The sequence below is a fragment of the Phocoena sinus genome, chromosome 10, assembly GCF_008692025.1.
Source record: "Phocoena sinus isolate mPhoSin1 chromosome 10, mPhoSin1.pri, whole genome shotgun sequence".
Taxonomy (NCBI): Eukaryota; Metazoa; Chordata; class Mammalia; order Artiodactyla; family Phocoenidae; genus Phocoena; species Phocoena sinus.
Window position 1 is genome coordinate 85,998,809 of NC_045772.1, and position 12,595 is coordinate 86,011,403.

The window sequence follows — 12,595 nt, forward strand, 5'->3', positions numbered from 1 at the left end:
ATGCTATTCTTCTTTCTTTCCCAGGCTTCTCTTGGATTCACTTGGGTTCTCACTCTCATGTCTCTTACAGGAGTTTGCTACATCAATATGCTCACTTGTTTCTCGGATTCCTTTTTTCCCCTATCTTCAGTATCCTTTTCTGTGCTTATGAAAATGCTTTGTTTTTTCCTATTCTAAAATAAAAATTTCTCTTGAAGCCACTACTCTGTCAGATGTCTATACAATCCCATCCTCCCTCCTTTTGTTAAATATTTTAGAAAAATAATCCAGAGTTCTTCCACTTACTCACGGCCCCTTCAACTCTAATTTCCAACCTCCAACACTTGGTCTAAAATTGCTTTTTCAAAGTCACCAAGTTCAGAATTCTGTAATTTTCTTTATGTTCCTTGACATTCTTTAGAAGTTAAAGGTGGCAGATACCTCTATCATCCCTTACTTTTCATGACATCACATATTCTAAGTTTTCTCAAATATGATTCTTTTCTAGTGTCTCTCATAGTTTGTCTTCTATCTTCCATCTTTTAAAAGCAGACATTCTCCGTGATCAGATTCTGGATCCTGCTTTCTCTATATACTATTTTCTTAACTTCCTGTTTTCTTAAGGAGATTGCTGTAGGATAGGGGTGAAAACTGTGGACTTGTTGCCAAACTGCCTGAGTTCAGTATCAAAAATGACTTTGTGTTGAATATATGTCACTAGCTGTGTGACACTGTGAAAGTTGCTTAAGCTCTCTTTGCCCTAATTGCATAATGGAGATGATAATACTATCTCTTATCTAGAATTGTTGCAATGATTAAATAAGTTACTACACGGGAAGAACGCAGATCAGTGCCTGGTTCATTGTAAAGGTTCAGAAAATGACAACGATTATTATTTTGTATGGATCAGACGTTTCCCAAGCTCTCATCTCTGTTTCTGCTAACTTCACTTGGAGGTTCTAGTAGAACTATAAACCCCATAAGCTACTCCATTTCTGACTAGTAAAAGAATCACATGGTGGCTCTGATAGAAATTGTGAGATCCCTGATGCTTTGTGGTTCAAGAAGGTCCACAGACTTTTAATGGATTATTAAGCACAAAATTTTTCCCAAGAGCATTCTGAGAAAAAGCATCATAAAGCACATCATGACTTAGTAGTTTTTCATTTTCCTTGAAGTCTTCCCCAGTTAAAAGTATAACCACAGCTAAAGGGTGTGGGCGTAGCTCCAGAGCAAGAGGGAAATGTTGGCTGGATCGAAAGGTTATATAGGGCAAGATATTTTTAATAATATTATCATATGCTAATTGGCAAAGCCTTATTTATTACTGTATTATTATACTTTGACCATAAATTCCACTCAAAATAACATCTGATGTTGAAAAGATGATTTTTTAAAAATATTGGAGAGAGGGCAACATTATAAATTTACTAATTACCAATATGCAATTGAATACATCTGCTTTGAAACTTGAAAATAATGTACATCAAAATGATTGCCCTCGGGCTTCCCTGGTGGCTCAGTGGTTGAGAGTCCGCCTGCCGATGCAGGGGACACGGGTTGGTGCCCCGGTCCGGGAAGATCCCATGGGCCGCGGAGCAGCTGGGCCCGTGAGCCATGGCCGCTGAGCCTGCGCGTCCGGAGCCTGTGCTCCGCAGCGGGAGAGGCCACAACAGTGAAAGGCCCGCGTACCAAAAAAAAAAAAAAAAAAAAAAGATTGCCCTCATGGATTATATATTGAAAAGTTTTTATTCTGTGTTGAAGCAAAAAACTCCCAAACGAATTATCTCCAGTTGAAGAACGCCAATACATCCGGCAGCTGATGCATTCCCACATTTACTGTAAAATCACTCATTGTCCTCCTTTCACCTAACGTTTGGTGGTTTGGGTTTGTGAAAAACTTGAAGGCACAGTTCTATTCAAAACCATCTGATTTTGTTCAGAGATGTAAATTTTACAAAGAGAATCAACGTCCCTGTAAGAATTTTTTGATTTTGTTGTAGAACTCTACCATCTGCCCGAACTTCACAATTTGGATATTTCTTAGAAAATGTAGGGTTTGTGATGTCATCTTAAAGAGGTGTCATATAAATGAACTAAATTTGACATTGTAATGTCAACCAAACAAAATACTCTAGCCAGTGAGTGATTTCATGCCATTTTGCCAGAAAGGTCATTGGGGTCCAAAGCTCCTGTAGACTTTTTTCAAACACACTAAGCACAGCTTTAAACCCCAACCCAGGCTGCAGAGAGGGTGTTTTGCAAGAATATTCATCTTGAACTGGTATGACTCTCAAAATCTATTATATGGAGTTTAGGGAATTTCTAGCAGTCCCCTTATGTGATGTGCTATGATGTGAATTATTCACAAGACAATGAATCCCAGGAGTGTCTACTGCATTCAGAACATTCAGTAAAATGGCTCAAAATCCTGTAGAATATTTTGACAGTGCGTCTGTATAATACCATATGGACAAGGCGGGTATGGAGTGTTCAGTTATGATATAATAAGCACTTTTTCAGGTGGCCCTTGGCCAAGGTTGTTATATTCCTTCTTCATGATTATAGTGAGTCATTGCATACGTGATATCACTGAAAGCTATATTCTGAATTGCTTCTCTCAAAGTCACTTCCACTTATCAAAGCAAAGAATGATCCAAAATCCCCTTGGTAAGGAGTCCCAGTAGCCCTCAAACCAGTAGAATAAACTTGCAACAAGAAACAGACTTCCCATGGTGATCTCTCAGAAATTAAAAAAGTACAAAGAAGCATCAGTGTCAGCTCTTTTGGATTTAATCATTGCTGCAATATACTTCCAGCTTAGAACTAAGACCTGAGCCCTTCCTAAGGAAAAAAATTGGAATAAAAGTATGAGCAAATACTCCTTAAACTAGTTACACATCTGTAGTGAGGTGTACATGCTGTGCCAGTACTAAAACCTGATGATAAAACAGGATACGGTACTGTGATGACAACATATGCACTCTAAATAAGACACTGAGGCAGCATTCAATTCCTTTTTGGTGGCAAGCTCTTAGGGTTTTTTTTGTTGTTGTTTTTGCTTGTTTTGTTTTGTTTTTGTGCTGTCAACAACTGGTAGCCAATAATACTATTTTATTTTTATTTTTCCATGATCAATATTATTTATTGAATGCTTGTTATGTGTCAGGCCCCATTCTAGTATTTTGTTCACATGAATAATCTCATTTCATCATCACATTAGCTTAATGAGATAAGAACTATTATTATCCCTCCTTGCTATGGATGAGGAACCCAAGGCACAGAGAGGTCAAGTGACTATTCCAAAACCAAACAGCTTGTAAGTGCTACCATCTGGATGCTACCCAGCCAGACCTGCTATTTTTTTAAGTTTAGTTTATTGAAGTATAGTTGATTTACAATGTTGTGCTAATTTCTGCTGTATATCCAAGTGATTCAGTTTTATATATATATATATATATATATATATATATATACTTTCTTTTTCATATTCTTTTCCATTATGTTTTATCATAGAATATTGAATATAGTTCCCTGTGCCGTGCAATAGGACCTTGTTGTTTCAATAGTACTATTTTAGATGCCCAAGGAATCATAACTCACCCTTGGTTCAGAATTCCTGAGCAATTAGACTTTCAAACTGATGGAGATTCTATGTCCCAAAATTCTAAGTATGGAGCAACATTTCAATAAAGTAATATAGAAACTATTCATTCATCCAACAATTAATTATTAAACACTGCTTCAAGCAGTAGGAAAGGGTAAGTGGATAAATGCACATATCTACCTTCATAGAGCTTACATTCTGAAGAGAGGAGACAGGCAATAGACCAGATTATCAAATAAATGCACGATATGTTTGGGTTAATAAATGCTGTGGAGAAAAGTAAATCAGGTAAGGGAATAGGGAGTGGAGGTGGAGGTGGTGGGCATGTTTTTTTTTGATTTTTTCTTTATGTAGCGTTTCAGAGAAGTCCTCTTTGATTAGGTAAAATTTAAGGGAACAACAGATAAGACTCAAGGCTTCATCTATACAGGAGATGCCTATATACCCAAGAGGGCAAAAAAGGAATGAAATAAGAAGTTACTTTCTTGGATTGTTACAACAATTCTGTGAGCTCTGTGCATAGCCAAGATAAGTTGCTTGCAATCTAATATTTTGCCTGCTCCAAAAACCAAGCAAGATATTTTATTTATTTTTATTCTTTTAATATTTTTTAAAAATGTATACAATTTTTAAAGGTTACTTTCCACTTACAGTTATTACAAAATATTAGCTATATTCCTCATATTGTATAACACATCCTTGAGCCTCTCTTACACTCAAGAGTTTGTACCTCCCAATCATCCACCCCTATATTGCCCTCTCACCTCCCCACTGGTAAACACTAATTTGTTCTCTACATCCTATTTTTACTCAGTTGCTTTACTACCTAGAGAAAAAAGAGAGGATCCAGGGAGCTGGATTAGCTATATGTAATTAAGAATATCAAATTTCTTTTCATTTTCCTTATTTCAAAGGCATCCATGTGGTAAGAGACTTTTTGTCCACCCAAATTCCGAATTTATTCTGTTTTGTTTTGTATTTTTTTAAAAAAATAATAAATTCAGAATTTGGGTGAGAAGATATACTTAAAGTGATGAAGGGGAAGAACTTACAACCAAGATTACTCTACCCAGCAAGGATTTCATTCAGATTCGATGGAGAAATCAAAAGCTTTACAGACAAGCAAAAGCTAAGAGAATTCAGCACCACCAAACCAGCTCTACAACAAATGCTAAAGGAACTTCTCTAAGTGGGAAACACAAGAGAAGAAAAAGACCTACAAAAACAAACAAAAAACAATTAAGAAAATGGGAATAGGAACATACATATCGATAATTACCTTAATCATGAATGGATTAAATGCTCCAACCAAAAGACGTAGCCTGGCTGAATGGATACAAAAACAAGACCCATATAGATGCTGTCTACAAGAGACCAGTTCAGACCTAGGGACACATATAGACTGAAAGTGAGGGGATGGAAAAAGATATTCCATGCAAATGGAAATCAAAAGAAAGCTGGAGCAGCAATTCTCATATCAGATAAAGTAGACTTTAAAATAAAGAATGTTACAAGAGACAAGGAAGGACACTACATAATGATCAAGGGATCAATCCAAGAAGAAGATATAACAATTATAAATATATATGCACCCAACATAGGAGCACCTCAATACATAAGGCAGCTGCTAACAGCTATAAAAGAAGAAATCGACAGTAACACAGTAATAGTGGGGGGCTTTAACACCTCACTTTCACCAATGGACAAATCATCCAAACAGAAAATTAATAAGGAAACACAAGCTTTAAATGAAACAATAGACCAGATCGATTTAATTGATATTTATAGGACATTCCATCCAAAAACAGCAGATTACACTTTCTTTTCAAGTGTGCACAGAACATTCTCCAGGATAGATCACATCTTGGGCCACAAATCAAGCCTCAGTAAATTTAAGAAAAACTGAAATCATATCAAGCATCTTTTCTGACCACAATGCTATGAGATTAGAAGTCAATTACAGGGAAAAAAACAGAAACACATGGAGGCTAAACAGTACCTTACTAAATAATCAAGAAATCACTGAAGAAATCAAAGAGGAAAACAAAATATACCTAGAGACAAATGACAATGAAAACACAATCATCCAAAAGCTACAGGATGTAGCAAAAGCAGTTCTAAGAGGGAAGTTTATAAGTATACAAGCCTACCTCAAGAAACAAGAAAAATGTCAAATAAACAATCTAACCTTACACCTAAAGGAACTAGAGAAAGAAGAAAAAACAACACCCAAAGTTATCAGAAGGAAAGAAATCATAAAGATCAGAGCAGAATAAATGAAATAGAAACAAAAAAACAAGAGCAAAGATCAATAAAACAAAAAGCTGGTTCTTTGAGAAGATAAACAAAATTGATAAATCATTAGCCAGATTCATCAAGAAAAAGAGGGAGAGGACTCAAATCAATAAGATTAGAAATGAAAAAGGAGAAGTTACAACAGACACCTCAGAAATACACAGCATCCTAAGAGACTACTACAAGGAACTCTATGCCAATAAATTGGACAACCTGGAAGAAATGGACAAATTCTTAGAAAGGTATAACCTTCCAAGACTGAACCAGGAAGAAATAGAAAATATGAACAGACCAATCACAAGTAATGAAATTGGAACTGTGATTAAAAATCTTCCAAAAAACAAAAGCCCAAGATCAGATGGCTTCACAGGTGGATTCTATCAAACATTTAGAGAAGAGCTAACACCCACCCTTCTCAAACTCCTGCAAAAAATTGCGGAGGAAGGACCACTCCCAAACCCATTCTGTGAGGTCACCATCACCCTGATACCAAAACCAGACAAAGATACTACAAAAAAAGAAAATTACAGACCAACATCACTCATGAATATAGATGCAAACATCCTCAACAAAATACTACCAAACAGAATCCAACAAAACATTAAAAGATTCACACACCATGATCAAGTGGGATCTATCCCAGGGATGCAAGGATTCTTCAATATACACTAATCAATCAATGTGATAAACCATATTAACAAATTGAAGAATAAAAACCATATGATCATCTCAATAGATGCAGGAAAAGCTTTTGACAAAATTCAACACCCATTTATGACAAAAACTCTCCAGAAACTGGGCATAGAGGGAACCTACCTCAACATAATAAAGGCCATATATGACAAACCCACAGCAAACATCATTCTCAGTGGTGAAAAACTGAAAGCATTTCCTCTAAGATCAGGAACAAGACAAAGATGTCCATTCTCACTACTATTATTCAACCTAGTTTTGGAAGTCCTAGCCACAGCAATCAGAGAAGAAAAAGAAATAAAAGGAATACAAATTGGAAAAGAAGAAGTAAAACTATTGCTCTTTGCAGATGTCATAATACTATACATAGAGAATCCTAAAGATGCCACCAGAAAACTACTAGAGCTAATCAATGAATTTGGTAAAGATGCAGGATACAAAATTAATGCACAGAAATCTCTTGCATTCCTATACACTAATGATGAAAAATTTGAAAGAGAAATTAAGGAAACACTTCCATTTACCATTGCAACAAAAAGAATAAAATACCTAGGAATAAACCTACCTAGGGAGACAAAAGACCTTTATGCAGAAAACTATAAGACACTGATGAAAGAAATTAAAGATGATACCAACAGATGGAGAGATATACTATGATCTTGGATTGGAATAATCAGTATTGTGAAAATGACTATACTACTCAAAGCAATCTACAGATTCAATGCAATCCTATCAAATTACCAAAGGCATTTTTTACAGAAGTAGAACAAAAAATGTTAAAATTTGTATGGAGAAAAAAAAGACCCCGAATAGCCAAAGCAGTCTTGAAGGAAAAAAACGGAGCTGGAGGAATCAGACTCCCTGACTTAAGACTATATTACAAAGCTACAGTAATCAAGACAATATAGTACTGGCACAAAAACAGAAATATAGATCAATGGAACAAGATAGAAAGCCCAGAGATAACCCATGCACCTATGGTCAACTAATCTATGACAAAGGATGCAAGGATATACAATGGAGAAAAGACAGTCTCTTCAATAAGTGGTGCTGGGAAAACTGGACAGCTACATGTAAAAGAATGAAATTGGAACACTCCTTAACACCAAATACAAAAATAAACTCAGAATGGATTAGAGACCTAAATGTAAGACTGGACACTATAAAACTCTTAGAGGAAAACATAGGAAGAACATTCTTTGACATAAATCACAGCAAGATCTTTTTTGTTCCACCTCCTAGAGTAATGGAAATAAAAACAAAAATAAACAAATGGGACCTAATGAAACTCAAAAGCTTTTGCAAAGCAAAGGAAACTACAAACAAGATGAAAAGACAATCTTCAGAATGGGAGAAAATATTTGCAAACAAATCAACGGACAAAAGTTTAATCTCCAAAATATATAAACAGCTCATGCAGCTCAATATTAAAAAAACAAACAACCTAATCCAAAAATGGGCAGAAGATGTAAATAGACTTTTCTCCAAAGAAGACATACAGATGGCCAAGAAGCACATGAAAAGCTGCTCAGCGTCACTAATCATTAGAGAAATGCAAATCAAAACTACAATGAGGTATCACCTCACACCAGTCCAAATGGGTATCATCAGAAAATCTACAAACAACAAATGCTGTAGAGGGTGTGGAGAAAAGGGAACCCTCTTGCACTGTTGGTAGGAATGTAGATTGATACAGCCACTATGGAGAACAGTATGGAGGTTCCTTAAGAAAACGAAAAATAGAATTACCATATGACCCAGCAATCCCACTACTGGGCATATACCCAGAGAAAATCATAATTCAAAAAGACACATGCACCCCAATGTTCATTGCAGCACTATTTACAATAGCCAGGTCATGGAAGCACCCTAAATGCCCATTGACTGACGAATGGATAAAGGAGATGTGGTATATATATATAATGGAATATTACTCAGCCATAAAAAGGAACGAAATTAGGTAATTTGTAGATACGTGGATGGATCCAAAGAGTGTCATGCAGAGTGAAGTAAGTGAGAAAGAGAAAAACAAATATCGTATATTAACGCATATATGTGGAACCTAGAAAAACGGTACAGATGAACCGGTTTGCAGGGCAGAAATAGAGGCACAGATGTAGAGAACAAATGTATGGACACCAAGGGGGGAAAGTGGCGGGTGGGCTGGTGGTGGTGGTGGGATGAATTGGGAGATTGGGATTGACATGTATCCACTGATGTAGATAAAATGGATGACTAGCAAGAACCTGATGTATAAAAAAATAAATAAAAGAAAAAAGTTAAATTATGTAAACTTACAATTAAATATTATACTAAAAGCAAAATTAGTACTCAAAAGACATCAATTCCTAGTTATTTTACTACATTTTACCGTGATCAATACTCTCATTTATGTCTATTGCATTAGTACGGTGGAAATAGTATGTAACGGTGTTACTTTGTATCTCTTTCTGATTCTGTATTCACATTAGTAGCTTGAAATCAGTCATGGTGGGAGTATTTACACCATGGAGATGGGCAAATACTACTGATAAAACATCTTTCTCTCTCTCTCTTTTTCCTGGAGTGCTGGATACCACTGCATGTAGGCCTCTATGTGGGAGGTTATTCTTCACTAGAAATACAGATGTTAAAAGACCTCATTGACCTAATTCTTTAGGCTAATAAACTGAGACAATTAATTTCAAGACACATCTTTTTTTTCTAACTTATTTTCTTGAAGTATTGTTGTTAGTTTCTGCTGTATGGCAAAGTTATTCATATATATATATATATTATATGTGTGTGTGTATATATATATATATATATATATATATATATATATATATATATATATCTTCTTTTTCACAGCCTTTTCCATTGTGGTGTATTATAGGACATTGAATATAGTTCCTGTGCTGTACAGTAGGACCTTGTTTATCCATTCTATATATAATAGTTTGCGTCTGCTAATCCCAAACTCCCAATCAATCCTTCCCCCACGCTCCACTCCCTCGGCAACCACAATTCTGTTCTCTATGTCTGTGAGTCTGTTTCTGTTTCATGGATGAGTTCATTTATATTTTACATTCCACATATAAGTGATATCACACAATATTTGTCAAGACACATCTTTTATTTTTAATTGTTTGTGAAGCAGTGAGAAAATTCCAGAGGAATTAAAGTCATAATAATGTGGTATTCATATAGAGTCTTGCCTTCTCCATCTTTGTGGACAGTACAGCTGCCTGACATAGAGAATAAGGATGTAGACACCGGAGCTAGGCTGCCTTGGCTTTATATCCTACTTCTGTTACTCTGTACTTACTTGACCTTAGCAGATAACCTCTCCACAGTTTCTTCATCTGCAAAATGGGGACAGTGAAAAGAACTTACTTCATATGGTTTAATGAAAATTAAATTAATAGGGTCTACAAAAAAGTCTGGCTCAAAGTAAGCCTGAGATAAATGTTATAGAAAGAGATACATTGTAAGAGGGGTTTGTCCGCTATCCTGATCAGTAGCAAATGTCCAATTACTTAGTAAACAATCATAAGAACAGCAGTTCTTTTTAAATTTTTTTTTCACAACAAATGACCAAGAAGCCTGGGTTGATTTTGTGGAAGCATTTCAAGGGAATAGCCTGTTAACTGTAAAATATCCTTCAAAATGATAGCATACTTATACTTCTAGCTCAAATCTCCACTGCCAAAATCTTCATTGCCACGTGCTGATTTTTTTATTCCTTTTGTTTTTACTGCTACTAAATACAATAACCCATGAATTCAACTCAGTAGGTGATTTCCACCATATACTCTGAGCAGTGTCTCTCTTTCTTATCACAGACCAATATTCTGGAAAACCAAAAATGTCTCCCTGCCCAAGCAACAAAATCTTCTAGGTAGAAAGACTCAGTTATGTATTAGATCTAAAGGGCTACTTTTCCAATGTTCCATATGGACAGAACACTTCCACACATTTGACCAAAATAAAATGACAAGAGGTAGTTTAGTGCACAGCACAGTTAAAGCTACAACAGGTGGAAGCAGACCACACGGACGCTACTGGTCCTCCTGACACGTGTGCTCTGGAACAGATTCTGTTGACAGCTCTGTGCCTCAGTTTCTGCCTCTGAAAATGCAGATAGGCACCCTGGCTTTATTGGTTGTTGCAGGGATTAGATGAGTTACTTGCAAGGTCTTTAGAGCAGTGCCTGGTACACAGCAAGCGATCAATAAATGAAAACTCTAACAATGACTATTTTTGCTATTCGTGTATTTCATAATACCCATCACTCAATGTTATTTCAGTCAGATAGTCCTGATTTTCTATGTCAGCAATTTATTATAAACTTTTATGAATTTTCAATTCTTTGATAGTCAGAGACTAGAAATGTTAATAGACACCTAACTTGATAGATTTAAAACTACTGTTTTTTTGTTTTTTTTTTACAATGCTACCCTCTCTCAAAAGGGCTTCTTCATGATGATTTTACTTTGCTTTTCCAGATGTAATTACTCCAAATGGCTTGAATGTTAAGAAATTTTCAGCAGTACATGAGTTTCAAAATCTCCATGCCATGTACAAGGCCAGGATCCAAGATTTTGTTCGAGGTCATTTCTATGGGTAGGCTTTTTTTTTCTTCACTGAAATAAAATTAGCGTGTGATGTTAGGGATCTGGGGTATAGAGAAAACAGGGTTACTAAAGTAAATGTTTATCTTTCCTAGTCCCCTTTGTACTTTAACAGAACTCATGTGTACATTTTGTTGCTGTTGCTTTATTTCATTGGAACCTGTTTTGTTTTGTTTTAGTCATCTGGACTTTGATCTCGAAAAAACGTTGTTCCTCTTCATTGCTGGGAGGTATGAGTTTTCAAACAAAGGAGCTGACATCTTCCTAGAATCCTTATCCAGGCTAAATTTCCTGCTGAGGGTAAGAATGATCTAGAACGCCATACAGTATATTTTTATAGGAGGACTTTATTCTGTGGGAAGTAAAGAACTTTCTGGCTTCTTAAACAGATTTCAAAAGAATATATGATTTTGAAAACTTGAAATGACAGCCTTACTCTAAAAGTGACTTCGGTCTTTCAATTGACATATTAGGATTGCCACACTGTTCGCTTGTGTATTTGTCTATGATATCAGGTATATTTTAAAGAGACCCACAAGCTTATCACATATGTGCTATTTTGTTTTCAAGAATCATAGGAGCAAAATCTTATTGGAAATGCTTCTAAAAGAATATTTTTATATTAATTTTAACTTTTTCCATTTTTATTGAAATATAGTTGATTACCATGTTTCAGTTATACAGCAAAGTGATTCAGTTATACACATATATAAATATATATATTCTTTTTTTTACATTCTCTTCCATTATAGATTATATATGTGCTATTTTTTTTTTTTTTTTTTTTTTGCGGTACGCCGGCCTCACACTGTTGTGGCCTCTCCCTGTTGTGGCCTCTCCCGTCGCGGAGCACATGCTCTGGACGCGCAGGCTCAGCGGCCATGGCTCACGAGCCCAGCCGCTCCGCGGCGTGTGGGATCTTCCCGGACTGGGGCACAAACCCGTGTCCCCTGCATCGGCAGGTGGACTCTCAACCACTGCGCCACCAGGGAAGCCCCTATATGTGCTATTTTTAAGACGACCATATAGCATCCCTTTTGCCACCTGTCCCCAAAGAATTTGTAAACAATTGAAAGATAAATATAGAGAAATCAAGTAAACAGAGAACAAAACCTCACCTTTTTTAGAACCAATAAAAACTATAATGGAAGATATGGCTTGGGTGTATGGCATCCATAGGCTTCCTAATATTGGACCTTGGTATTCAACTTCTTGGTGTTAGACATCCAATCACAGGCAGCTCTGGCCATTGCCATCCTCCCCAACCAGAGCATGTCTTCAGAAGAACATGTGCAACACGGCTGACAGCCAAGCAGTTTTCCTCTGTAGAACGGGGAAGACACTTACAAAATCTATTCCTATCCCAACTCACTTGCCTTGCCTCTTCCTTGAGATTGAAAGTCTTGAA

General features: G+C 36.2%; 1 protein-coding gene across 1 annotated transcript in view; it reads left to right on the forward strand.

Annotated features, from left to right (window-relative positions):
- The window catches only part of GYS2 (glycogen synthase 2), a 59,681-nt gene that overhangs the window by 24,690 nt on the left and 22,396 nt on the right, over positions 1-12,595 (forward strand). Inside the window, exons 6-7 of the mRNA XM_032645803.1 lie at positions 11,062-11,179; positions 11,367-11,487. Of these exons, the coding sequence (XP_032501694.1) occupies positions 11,062-11,179; positions 11,367-11,487 (239 nt within the window). The remainder of the gene's footprint in view (positions 1-11,061; positions 11,180-11,366; positions 11,488-12,595) is intronic.